Below are 12,646 nucleotides of genomic sequence, written 5' to 3'. Positions count from 1 at the left end.
CCTCCCTTTCTGCTTCATCCTTCTCTCCGCCGATCTCATCCTCGCCGGCCCCATTTCCATCCCATCCATACAGATAAACTTCACTGCCTCTTACCTTCAATTCATAGACAACTCCGGCGCCTTCCTCGCCTCTCAGAAAGGCTCCTTCGAGGCCCGAATAACGAATTCAAAGCCCGAATCCAAATCCTTCTACTTTGTCGTCATCCACGTCGCCTCCCACACCATCGTCTGGTCCGCCAACCGCAACCGCCCCATCTCTCTCTCTTCTCAGCTCCGCCTCACGGAAAAGGGCCTAACTCTCTACAACGACACCGGCCTCCCAATTTGGTCAACACCTCCAAACCCTAGGCCCGTTTCCTCTCTGCACCTGCTCGAATCGGGAAACCTAATTCTCCTCGATTCCGTCAACAGCACCGTGTGGCAATCCTTCGATTTCCCCACCGATCTGCTCGTCGTCGGTCAGCCGCTGCGTGTCGGGAAATCTCTTGTGGCGCCGTTGGGCGGCGACGACGGAGAGCTGTCGGAAGGCGGCTACAGGCTAGTCGTGGGCGACGATGACGCGGTGCTTCAATGGAACGGGATGGTCTACTGGAAGCTCTCCATGGATGGAAAGGCGTTCCGAGACGCGAATTTTGCCGTCGAGTTCTTGATTGTCAACACCACTGGATTGTTTCTCATGGGTGGTGAAAATGGCCGGAGGGTTGTGATGAAGAGAATTTTCGACACCGCAGCAGCCAATTCTTCGGATTTCGGGTTCGCGAAGCTCGATTTCAGAGGATTGCTGAGTGTTGTGAGCTTCAATTCGGTTGATAGAACGAGCAAGGAATTGTTGGAGAGGCCAAATGATAAGTGCCAGATTCCGATGATTTGCAGGAAGCTCGATGTTTGCAGCAATGGCGGTTCGTGTTGGTGTGCACCGGGATTCCACAACGATCCCAAGATCAACAATGGCGATTGTGTTCCCACAGATACCTCTCTGGTTCTACCGGATTCTTGCAACAACACTTGGTCATCAGCATCAGACTATACGAACATTAAGTATTTTAGTTTGAGGAGCGATTTGGATTACTTCTCAAACGATTTTACCGATCCCGTGATCCGCGACGTCAATGTCTCCTTTTGCCAAAATCTGTGCTCCAAAAACTGCTCGTGTTTGGGCGTTTTCTTCACCGAGACCTCCGGCTCTTGTTACATGATCCGAAATTATCTAGGCTCGATGAAATCGGGCTCCGGAAACCGGGCAGGGTACGTCAAAATGGTGGCTGTCGGAGTTCGAACCAGCGATGTCGATAATAATAAGGATGCTTTTCCGACCATAGCGACGGTGTTGCTGCCATCGTCGGTTGTTCTAGCAATTGCGGTTGTTGCATTAGTTTGTTTAAGGAGGCGGCAGAGGAGAAGGTTCTCGAAGAAAATAGCGAGATCAAAGCTGGATTACGACGGCGATGAAGAGGTGGATTTCGTTTCGATCCCGGGGCTGCCGGTGAGGATCGATTACGAGGAACTCGCGGAGGCGACGCAAGATTTCAAGAATCAGATCGGCTCCGGCGGATTCGGGACGGTGTATAAAGGGACTCTCCGCGACGGCAGCGAGGTGGCGGTGAAGAAGATAACGTGCTTAGGATCGCAGGGGAAGCGAGAGTTCCTTACCGAGATTGCCGTGATCGGAAAAATCCATCACGTCAATCTCGTGAGGCTGAAAGGCTTCTGCGCGCACGGGGCGCAGAAGCTTCTAGTCTACGAGTACATGAAGCGCGGCTCCTTGGATCGCAGTCTCTTCCAAGGCGAGCCGGTGTTGGAGTGGAAGGAGCGGTGCGAGATCGCGGTCGGGGCGGCAAGGGGGCTCGCCTACTTGCACTCCGGCTGCGAGCACAAGATCATCCACTGCGACGTCAAGCCGGAGAACATCCTCCTCCACCACGAATCTCAGGTGAAAATCTCCGATTTCGGCCTCTCCAAGCTGCTCACCCCGGAGGAGCAGTCGGGTCTGTTCACGACCCTGAGGGGCACGCGCGGCTACCTCGCTCCGGAGTGGCTGACGAGTTCAGCTATTTCCGATAAGAGCGATGTGTACAGTTACGGGATGGTGCTGCTGGAGATCATAAGGGGCGGCAAGAATTCGTCGCCCCAGACATGGAGCGACAACTCGGGCTCCGCCACCCTGTCTCCCACGGGAGACTCTGTAGGGCAGCGGCGAGTTTACTTCCCTCTCCTCGCGCTACAGATGCACGAGGAGAGGAAGTATCTGGAGCTGGCGGATCCAAGGCTGGTGGGCCGGGTCCGCAGCCACGAGGTCGAGAAGATGGTCCGCGTGGCGCTCTGCTGCGTGCACGAGGACCCGAACTTGAGGCCCTCCATGACTAATGTGGTTGGGATGTTGGAGGGCGCGGTGCCTCTAGTCGAGCCCAGATTGGAGTCGCTCAATTTTTTGAGGTTTTATGGGCGGAGATTCATGGAGGCGTCTACGTTGGGTGATGGGACTGAGGCTAATGAGTTCATGTTGTATAGGCAGCCTACCTCCAATACTTCTTCCACTGTTTCGTATAATTCTTTCTCCTATATGTCGTCGCATCAAGTTTCTGGTCCCAGATAGCATTGGTTGTTAATACGACTTTATTTGTCTAAAATCGTTTTGGTTTGTATGTAATCAATTCGAACAGAGATTTTACTATTAGCATATTTTAGGAATTGAATTATTGTGATTGTTGTTTCATACAGTACTATGTTAGAATAGGAAATGTCTATCCTAGGCTGGGACGTAATAGGCTGGGACGTTGGATGACCGCCACGTCAAAAGTGTAGTTAACTGGTTCATATCATTTAAACCAACACAATAAAACCGGTTCCTTTCATTTCCCCAAAACCGGTCTCATTTATTTTCATCATTGCTATACAGTGCAACATAACGCAATAGCCAATACAAATTCGAAAAGTGTCCAAGTCAAATATATTCACTACAGTAAAGACAGTTCAGAGAGAAAGATGCAGTCTATATTTTCTGCGGCCCAATGAACATTCGCCACATATATAATGAGTTTGTGTTCCTAAACTCTTTGCACAAAAAATCATCGAAAATACTTATTATTGAGATAAAATGATAATAATAATTGCGAAACTTTTTTTTGGATTATTTATTAATAAAAAATATAAGTGAAGAATATTAATGGTATGATATACTAAGATAATGTATCTATCAAAAACATTGACGAAAAATATTTTTGCATAACATGTTAATATAAAATATATGTGGAAAATATTAATGGTAGAGAATATTAAGACAATATATTAATACAAAATAGTTTTGAACTCTATTTTAATAAAAAAAATAGTGAAAAATATTAATAGTATGATATATTAAGAAAATATAGTAATAAAGAATGATAATGAAAAATATTTTCAGATATTATCCCAATTAAAAAATGGTGAAAAATATTAATGGGATCACCTATATTGTTGATCATTCTTATGTTAAATTATGATTGTGTTATTACAATACTAAATTTTAAACTTATAAGTATAAGAAGTATAAGTTTGAAACTTATATTTGAGATGTTAGTATATTTGCCACTTGAGATATTTCATGAATAACCAACTATAAGTTTAAATTTAAAATTTATATTCATAATGTTAGTAAACGATTCACTTATTATTTCATGAATACCAAATAAAGTGTAAGTTTTAAACTTACATTTGACATGTAAGTAATTAAATATCAAATATTTAATTGTGAGTTTTAAACTTACATTTGAGATGTAAGTAAATGATTCACTTTTTATTTCATAAATATCAAAATATAATTATAAATTTTAAACTTATATTTTAGATGTAAGTGAATGAATATCAAATATTTAAATATAAGTTTTAAACTTATATTTGAGATGTAAGTGAATTAATATCAAATATTTAAGTATAAGTTTTAAACTTATATTTGAGATGTTAGTAAATGATTTGTGGGAATCCAATTGGGGATTCTCCAATTCAAGTATGATTAGTGAGAATTTAATTGGGGATTCTCAAATTTAAGTATGATTAGTGGGAATCCAATTGGGGATTCTCTAATTCAAGTGTGATTAGTGAGAATTTAATTGGGGATTCTCTAATTCAAATATGATTAGTGGGAATCCAATTGGGGATTCTCAAATTCAAGTGTGATTAGTGGGAATCCAATTGGGGATTCTCTAATTCAAGTATGATTAGTGAGAAATTAATTGGGGATTCTCTAATTCAAGTATGATTAGTGAGAATTTAATTGGGGATTCTATAATTCAAGTATGATTAGTGGGAATCCAATTGGGGATTCTCAAATTCAAGTGTGATTAGTGGGAATCCAATTGGGTATTCTCAAATTCAAGTATGATTAGTGAGAATTTAATTGGGGATTCTCTAATTCAAGTATGATTAGTGAGAATTTAATTGGGGATTCTCTAATTCAAGTATGATTAATGAGAATTTAATTGGGGATTCTCTAATTCAAGTATGATTAGTGGGAATCCAATTGGGGATTATCAAATTCAAGTGTGATTAGTGAGAATTTAATTGGGCATTCTCTAATTCAAGTATGATTAGTGGGAATCCAATTGGGGATTCTCTAATTCAAGTGTGATTAGTGAGAATTTAATTGGGGATTCTCTAATTCAAGTATGATTAGTGGGAATCCAATTGGGGATTCTCAAATTCAAGTGTGATTAGTGGAAATCCAATTGGGGATTCTCTAATTCAAGTATGATTAGTGGGAATCCAATTGGGGATTATCAAATTCAAGTATGATTAGTGAGAATTTAATTGGGGATTCTCTAATTCAAGTATGATTAGTGGGAATCCAATTGGGGATTCTCTAATTCAAGTGTGATTAGTGATAATTTAATTGGGGATTCTCTAATTCAAGTATGATTAGTGGGAATCCAATTGGGGATTCTCAAATTCAAGTATGATTAGTGAGAATTTAATTGGGGATTCTCTAATTCAAGTATGATTAGTGGGAATCCAATTGGGGATTCTCAAATTCAAGTGTGATTAGTGGGAATCCAATTGGGGATTTTATAATTCAAGTATGATTAGTGAGAATTTAATAGGGGATTCTCTAATTCAAGTATGATTAGGGAGAATTTAATTGGGGATTCTATAATTCAAGTATGATTAGTGGGAATCCAATTGGGGATTCTCTAATTCAAGTGTGATTAGTGGGAATCCAATTGGGGATTCTCAAATTCAAGTGTGATTAGTGGGAATCCAATTGGGGATTCTCTAATTCAAGTGTGATTAGTGAGAATCCAATTGGGGATTCTCTAATTCAAGTGTGATTAGTGAGAATTTAATTGGGGATTCTCTAATTCAAGTCTGATTAGTGGGAGTCCAATTGGGGATTCTCAAATTCAGGTGTGATTAGTGGGAATCCAATTGGGGATTCTCTAATTCAAGTATGATTAGTGAGAATTTAATTGGGGATTCTATAATTCAAGTATGATTAGTGGGAATCCAATTGGGGATTCTCAAATTCAAGTGTGATTAGTGGGAATTCAATTGGGGATTCTCAAATTCAAGTATGATTAGTGAGAATTTAATTGGGGATTCTCTAATTCAAGTATGATTAGTGGGAATCCAATTGGGGATTCTCTAATTGAAGTATGATTAGTGAGAATTTAATTGGGGATTCTATAATTCAAGTATGATTAGTGGGAATCCAATTGAGGATTCTCAAATTCAAGTGTGATTAGTGGGAATCCAATTGGGGATTCTCAAATAAAATTACTCCCTCCGTCCACGAATCATCTTCCTATTTGGTGTTCGGCACGAGTTTTAAGAAAGCTGAAAAAGGTGGTGTAAAGGTGGTGTAAAAGACTAAAAGGGTAGTGTTAATGTATTGTGGTTACTTTTACTAATCTTGCACTAACTATTTGGCATTATTTTATTAGGTGAATTAAATGAAAGCATTTAAATGAATAAATTAGAAATAAAATTTTCAAAAAATAAATAAACTTGAAATTCAGAAAATAAATAAATAAATAAACTGAATAATTCAGAAAATAAATAAATAAATACATAATTAAACTGGAAAATAAATAAATAAACTGGAAATAAATAAATAAATAAATAAATAAATAAATAAATAAATAAACAAACTGGAAATAAATAAACTGAAAATACAAAAATAAATAAATAAATAAATAAACTTGAAATTCAGAAAATAAATAAATAAATAAACTGAAAATTCAGAAAATAAATAAATAATTAAACTGGAAATAAATTTTTCAGAAAATAAATAAACTGAAAATTCGAAAATAAATAAATAAATAAACTGAAAATTCAGAAAATAAATAAATTAACTGGAAATAATTAAATAAATAAATAAATAAACTGGAAATAAATAAACTGAAAATTAAAAATAAAATAAAATAAATAAATAAACTGGAAATCAGAAAAAAATAAATAAACTGGAAATAAATAAATAAATAAACAAACTGGAAATAAATAAACTGAAAATACAAAAATAAATAAACTTGAAATTCAGAAAATAAATAAATAAATAAACTGAAAATTCAGAAAATAAATAAATAATTAAACTGGAAATAAATTTTTCAGAAAATAAATAAACTGAAAATTCGAAAATAAATAAATAAATAAACTGAAAATTCAGAAAATAAATAAATTAACTGGAAATAATTAAATAAATAAATAAATAAACTGGAAATAAATAAACTGAAAATTCAAAAATAAATAAATAAACTGGAAATCAGGAAAATAAATAAATAAACTGGAAATAAATAAATAAATAAACAAACTGGAAATAAATAAACTGAAAATACAAAAATAAATAAATAAATAAACTTGAAATTCAGAAAATAAATAAATAAATAAACTGAAAATTCAGAAAATAAATAAATAAACTGGAAATAAATAATCTGGAAAATAATTAAACTGAAAATTCGAAAATAAATAAATAAATAAATAAATAAACTGGAAATAAATAAATAAATAAACTGGAAATAAATAAACTGAAAATTCAAAAATAAATAAATAAATAGACTTGAAAATTCAGAAAATAAATAAATAAACTGGAAATAAAATTTTCAGAAAATAAATAAATTGAAAATTCAGAAAATAAATAAATAAACTGAAAAATTCGAAATATACTACTCCATTTAATTAACTTCAAAATTGGATTAATTAGACAAGTAATGGTAAAGTGTGGTGGGTCCAATTTAAAAAGTAAGGGAGGGTATATATGTCCAAAAAGCAGAGTAGGAAGTTAATTGGTGGACAAAATTTTAGAGGCAAACAGGAAGATGATTCGTGGACGGAGGGAGTATAATATTATGTAATTTATGTCTCTTTATATTTATATGGCAATATTTGTTAGTATGCCCCCCCCCCCCCCCCATAGACACACATATATATAGTAGAATATCTATACTATATTAAAAAAAAGTTTCCAATTTGAAATCAATTTCAAAATTCAGTGGCAATTTTGTAGTTATAATAAAATTGAAGGTTTATGTTTAAACTATATTTTTCTTTTTATTTTTCATTTCCTTAACTTCTTATTTGTTGTTTTATTTATTTTTGATCGGATTTTTCACTCCAATTCTAAGTATATCCTTGCAATTGAATTAAATTACAATTACTCTGTTTTGTATATACATAAAGATAAAGATAAAGATAAAGATAAATAATAGATACATTAACATAATGGATTACTAGTACATTCGACCGTGCGATGCACGGCGAATATAGTTTTGCATCAAAATTAAACGATGTAGCGTGTGTATCGGTTAAGCAATTAGGGGTTAATGTCTAAAACCGAAGGTCTTGAGTTCGGGCCCTGTGGCGCGGCCTTTAAATTTCTTTATTTAATCATGTTAATTTATCAAAAATAAATAAATTAAATGATCTATCAAATAAATAAAAAATAATTACTATTAAATATAGTTAGAATATAAGTAAATGTAAATTATTTTTTCTTAAAAAATAAAATAATATACATCAATTACTCAGTAAAGATCTTTAATTTTATTTTATAATTTTGAAAATTATCATTTTTAATTTCCCATCTATTTGATGAAAAACTTTATTTTCTTCCTTAAAATTATAGAATAAACACATCATTCAAATTAAAAGAAACGAAGAAACAATAAAAAAAGAGTTTTCACATCACAATATATAGTTTTAAAACATAAGCTAATCATGCATAAAATTAATTTTTTCTAAGTTAGCTCATTACCTATGTCATCTTATAAATTAGAAAAGCTTCCATTGATAAGTAGGAAAATAAATTATATTATTAGAATTTATTAGAATACTAATAAAAGAGTTGAATAATTATTTGATACCAGATCAAAGATCTTGCATTCATCTTTAATTTAAGATATATATAGAATATTTTTATAAATAAAATTTGATTTTTAAAAAAAATCATCAAAATATGAAAAAGAGAATATGAGAGAAAGAGAGAGAGAGAATAGAAAATTGAAGAATGCTTAAGATGAAATAGAGGAGAGAGGAGAGAGAAAATATATGGGATATGGGATTTTTTGAGTTTTATAAATACCCTTTAATTGATTATTTAATTACAATTTTACCACAAACTGTGTTTTCATATACTCCCTCCGTCCCATTAAAGTTGGCAACATTTCTATTTTGGGTGTCCCACTAAAGTTGGTCATTTTCTAAAAATGGCAAAAGTTTACTTTAATTAAGTCAACAATTACTCACTAATTTGGTCAACAATTGTAGGCCACTTTTTAAAAATGCCAAAATTACTTTAATTAAGTCAACAATTACTCACTAATTTGGTCAACAATTGTAGGTCACACTCTATTAAAACATATAACACTCAATTTCTTAATCTCCGTGCCAAAACGAATGTTGCCAACTTTAGCGGGACGGATGGAGTAATAAATAGATTTTGTTTTACCATCAATTACACCCAAACAAACCTTCGCTGCAGATAACGAATTTACAGCTAACATCACCTAGATGTGGTGCGAATTCAACCTTCATTACACGAACCACGTCGTCAGCAATACACTTTTGACGAAACCGGTTTTGGGGAAATGAAAGGAACCGGTTTTATTGTGTTGGTTTAAATGATATGAACCAGTTAACTACACTTTTGACGTGGCGGTCATCCAACGTCCCAGCCTATTACGTCCCAGCCTAGGATAGACATTTCCGTTAGAATATTAGTGGGAAGATCCGGGGAGGACTTTGATTGCTGATAGAGATTTAAAAGCTTAATATGTGTTGATCTTGATTTTCATCAGAATTCGTACTTGCTAATGGTACATGGATTTGGTTTCTATTTTGGGAAATTATACTCTATTTCAAGTAACTTAAAAGCTTAAATATGTGGACACGGTGACGTGTAAGTGACTTTTTAAGTATGTTTTGGTGATTTAAAGATGGGTTAAATAGCAAAAACAACCTCAAGATTGACCCGCATTTTGCAATAACATCCCTAACGAATCGTAAGTAGCATAGAACACCTTATCGTAATATTTTTTAAAAATTTTAGTCCACGCTAATCACGTCCGTTTTTTACTGTTCGTTAAATATATATATATTTTTTTAATTTTAATAAAAACGGGCCCACTTACAGTTTTAGCACACACTTACACACACTCAGCCACACATACACGCACGCACGCACGCATTGTCTCTCTCTCGGCGCTCTGCCGCCGTCGTCGATGGTGGCGCCGCCCGACGGGGCGCCGACTCTCTCTCTCATATCCCTCACATCTCTTCTCTGATCTCTCTCACCTCTCCCAATCTCTCTCTCTCTCTATTAACCCATCTCTCTCTCTCGCTCGATAAACAGGGCGGCCACCACCGCGCCGTCTGCCACTCCATCCCCGGCGAAACTGCCAGAGGCACCACCGCCTCGCCAGGTACGCCCTAACCCCCTTACTTCTCTTTTCTTTATTCTCCCTCTTTCTTTTTCTTATTTCAAAATCTGAAAATTTTTCTTTTTTCAAATTGGTTGAACGGAGAGAACGGCGTCTTCGCCTCCGCTACGCCAATCGACGACGACGAGGATGAGCCACCGCAACTCTGCTGTTGACGCCGCTTGTCTGCTCCAGGTATAACCCTAGTTCTCTTTTCCCTTTTTAATCCTGTAAATTATATATATATATATACACACACACACACATATATACAATCATAACTCTCTCCTCCCTCTTTCTTTGATTCTCTGGAAGATCGGAGACAAATGGCAGGTCTACCGCCATCGCTCCGTCGCCGGTGACGAACCACCGCGGTTGCCGTCATCTTGACCTCGTTACTCACACACAAAACAAAACAGGGGTTTCAGCACCGACCCAGTCAACAACATAGAAGGTGGGGTCCGTTTTAATTTAAAATTAAAAAAAAATAGTCAATCGACTGGGTAACGGATGTTCGATATTTAGACGGAAAATTTTAAAAAATATTACGATAAGGTGTTCCATGCCACTTACGATTCGTTAGGAATATTATTGGAAAATGCGGGTCAACCTTGAGGTTGTTTTTGCTATTTAACCCTTTAAAGATTGATTCGGGGCTTTAAATTCAGTTGACAAATTATGTTAGAATAGAAATACATGATCATTAATTAAAAAAAAAAATACATGCTCATGCGTATATATGATATACTAAGACTTTGTTTTACTCAAATATTTTGCTGTCAAATTTTTTACAATAGGACATTTTAATCAAAAACGCTGAAAGTTGTTTATTTTTTTAAATAAAAAATGAAAATTGAAAGTATTTTTTAGAAAATATTGAAAATTGAGAACACAAAACATGATGTGTCAATATATTAAACTACCCACTTTCATATAGCAAATTTAAAATTTAGCCTACAGGATAAAATCATAAAATTTTACCCACTTTTTGCGCGAAAGCCCCTGCTTCATATTTTGTAAAGTTCTCACTCTCTCTCTCTCTCTCTCTCTCTCTCTGTCTCTCTCTCTCTCGTATAGAATACGAAGAGCTTCGATTTCCGACGAATCAAGGACATTAAGGAGATCGCGTCGCCTGGTTTTGTGCGCCATTAGAAGGTGGATTTCCCAGAGCGGTTTATCGGCGGGGAGAGGCGAGGAGACGACGAGATCAGCGATGAATTCGTGGATGGCGTCTTTGTCGAAGGTTGACGGATCGGCGCTGAGTGGGTGGTGACGGATGATTAGGTGTTGGTCAATGTCGACGGCGGTTCGACATATGATTTCTGTGAGCATTCCATGGACAATGGGGATTGAGGTAGATGTCCGAGTTTGGGTTGAAGATTTTACTAAGTTGCATTTTAATGAGGTTATAAGCTTTACTGTTGTCACCGATTTTTTGTTTATTGTTGGTGTTGTGTGATTCTGGTAGATGGGAAAGAAAAAAAGAAGTTATTCTCTGAATATTAAGTGCATGCATCTGGCTGTTAGTTTTTGCTGTTAAAGTATCGAGGTACTTGATCTTGAATTAGGGAGGTTTTGGCCGAAATAATAATGATCAGTTGTATCCATGCTGATGATAATGATAACTACTATGATTCTATTCTATTTTCATTCTTCCATTTATCAATTCTTTTTTTGCTGAAAATAGCACTAGATTAAAGAAACTTTTTGGGTGAATTTCTTGTCACTGAGATATTGAAAATTGTTAATGTTTTTGAATTCACAACCAAATTTATGAATTCACAACTAAATGTTCTTGAATTCACGATCAGATCTATGAATTCATAATTTAATATTCTTAAATTCACAACCAGATCTATGAATTCACAATTTAATATTCTTAAATTCACAACCAGATCTATGAATTCACAACCAACTCTATTGCTGATTGTGAATTCAAATTTTAAAATTTGAATTCACAATTAGTTGTTTTGGTTGTGAATTCACACTTTAAAATTTAAATTCACGACTACTTGAATTCACTACCAAAATAAATCATGGTTGTGAATTCGAGTTTTAAAGCTCGAATTCACAATTAGTTGTTTTGGTTGTGAATTCAAACTTTAAAATTCAAATTCACGACTACTTGAATTCACAACCAAAATAAATCATGGTTGTGAATTCGACTGGTTGTGAAATGCGCGAATTCACAACTAGTTGTTTTGGTTGTGAATTCAAACTTTAAAATTCAAATTCACGACTACTTGAATTCACAACCAAAATAAATTATTGTTGTGAATTCGAGTTTTAAAGCTCGAATTCACAACTAGTTGTTTTGGTTGTGAATTCAAACTTTAAAATTCAAATTCACGACTATTTGAATTCACAACCAAAACCAAAAGGTTGTGAATTCGACTGGTTGTGAAATGCGCAATTTTTTTAAAAGGGTAGTGTTAAATTTGTATATGCAAGGGTAAAATGGTAAGTGTGGGTAGTTTTTAAAGTTTTTATTTTAATGGATAATTTTTAAGTTTACTAAAAGAAATAGACTATTTTCAAAATCCACTCAAACATATTATTCCTAAATAAATCATACAAGGGTATATAACCCAAGGGGACATTTCTGAGGAGACTTTTCAATTTGTTAGGTATGATAACAAAAGTTCAGAAGTATTTTGGCATATTTATAGTTGGCTTACTCAACCTAAACACTACTCTAGATTGACTCGCAATAGTACGAGATCTATTGTAACGTGTAAGTTAACCCTAAGTCGTCTCACAAGGAA

The 12,646-nt window shown here is 34.9% G+C and overlaps 1 protein-coding gene across 1 annotated transcript in view; it reads left to right on the top strand.

Moving 5' to 3' along the window:
- Positions 1-2,713, top strand: part of LOC130989174 (G-type lectin S-receptor-like serine/threonine-protein kinase At5g35370) — a 2,998-nt gene extending 285 nt beyond the window's left edge. The window contains exon 1 of the mRNA XM_057913112.1: positions 1-2,713. This exon is cut by the window's left edge and continues 285 nt beyond it. Within this exon, the coding sequence (XP_057769095.1) occupies positions 1-2,593 (2,593 nt within the window). The 3' untranslated portion in view covers positions 2,594-2,713.
- The last annotated feature ends 9,933 nt before the right edge of the window (positions 2,714-12,646 follow it).

This window comes from Salvia miltiorrhiza, chromosome 6 (assembly GCF_028751815.1).
Source record: "Salvia miltiorrhiza cultivar Shanhuang (shh) chromosome 6, IMPLAD_Smil_shh, whole genome shotgun sequence".
NCBI lineage: Eukaryota > Viridiplantae > Streptophyta > Magnoliopsida > Lamiales > Lamiaceae > Salvia > Salvia miltiorrhiza.
The sequence above is the reverse complement of the archived record's forward strand: the minus strand, read 5'-3'. Positions and strand labels throughout refer to the sequence as shown.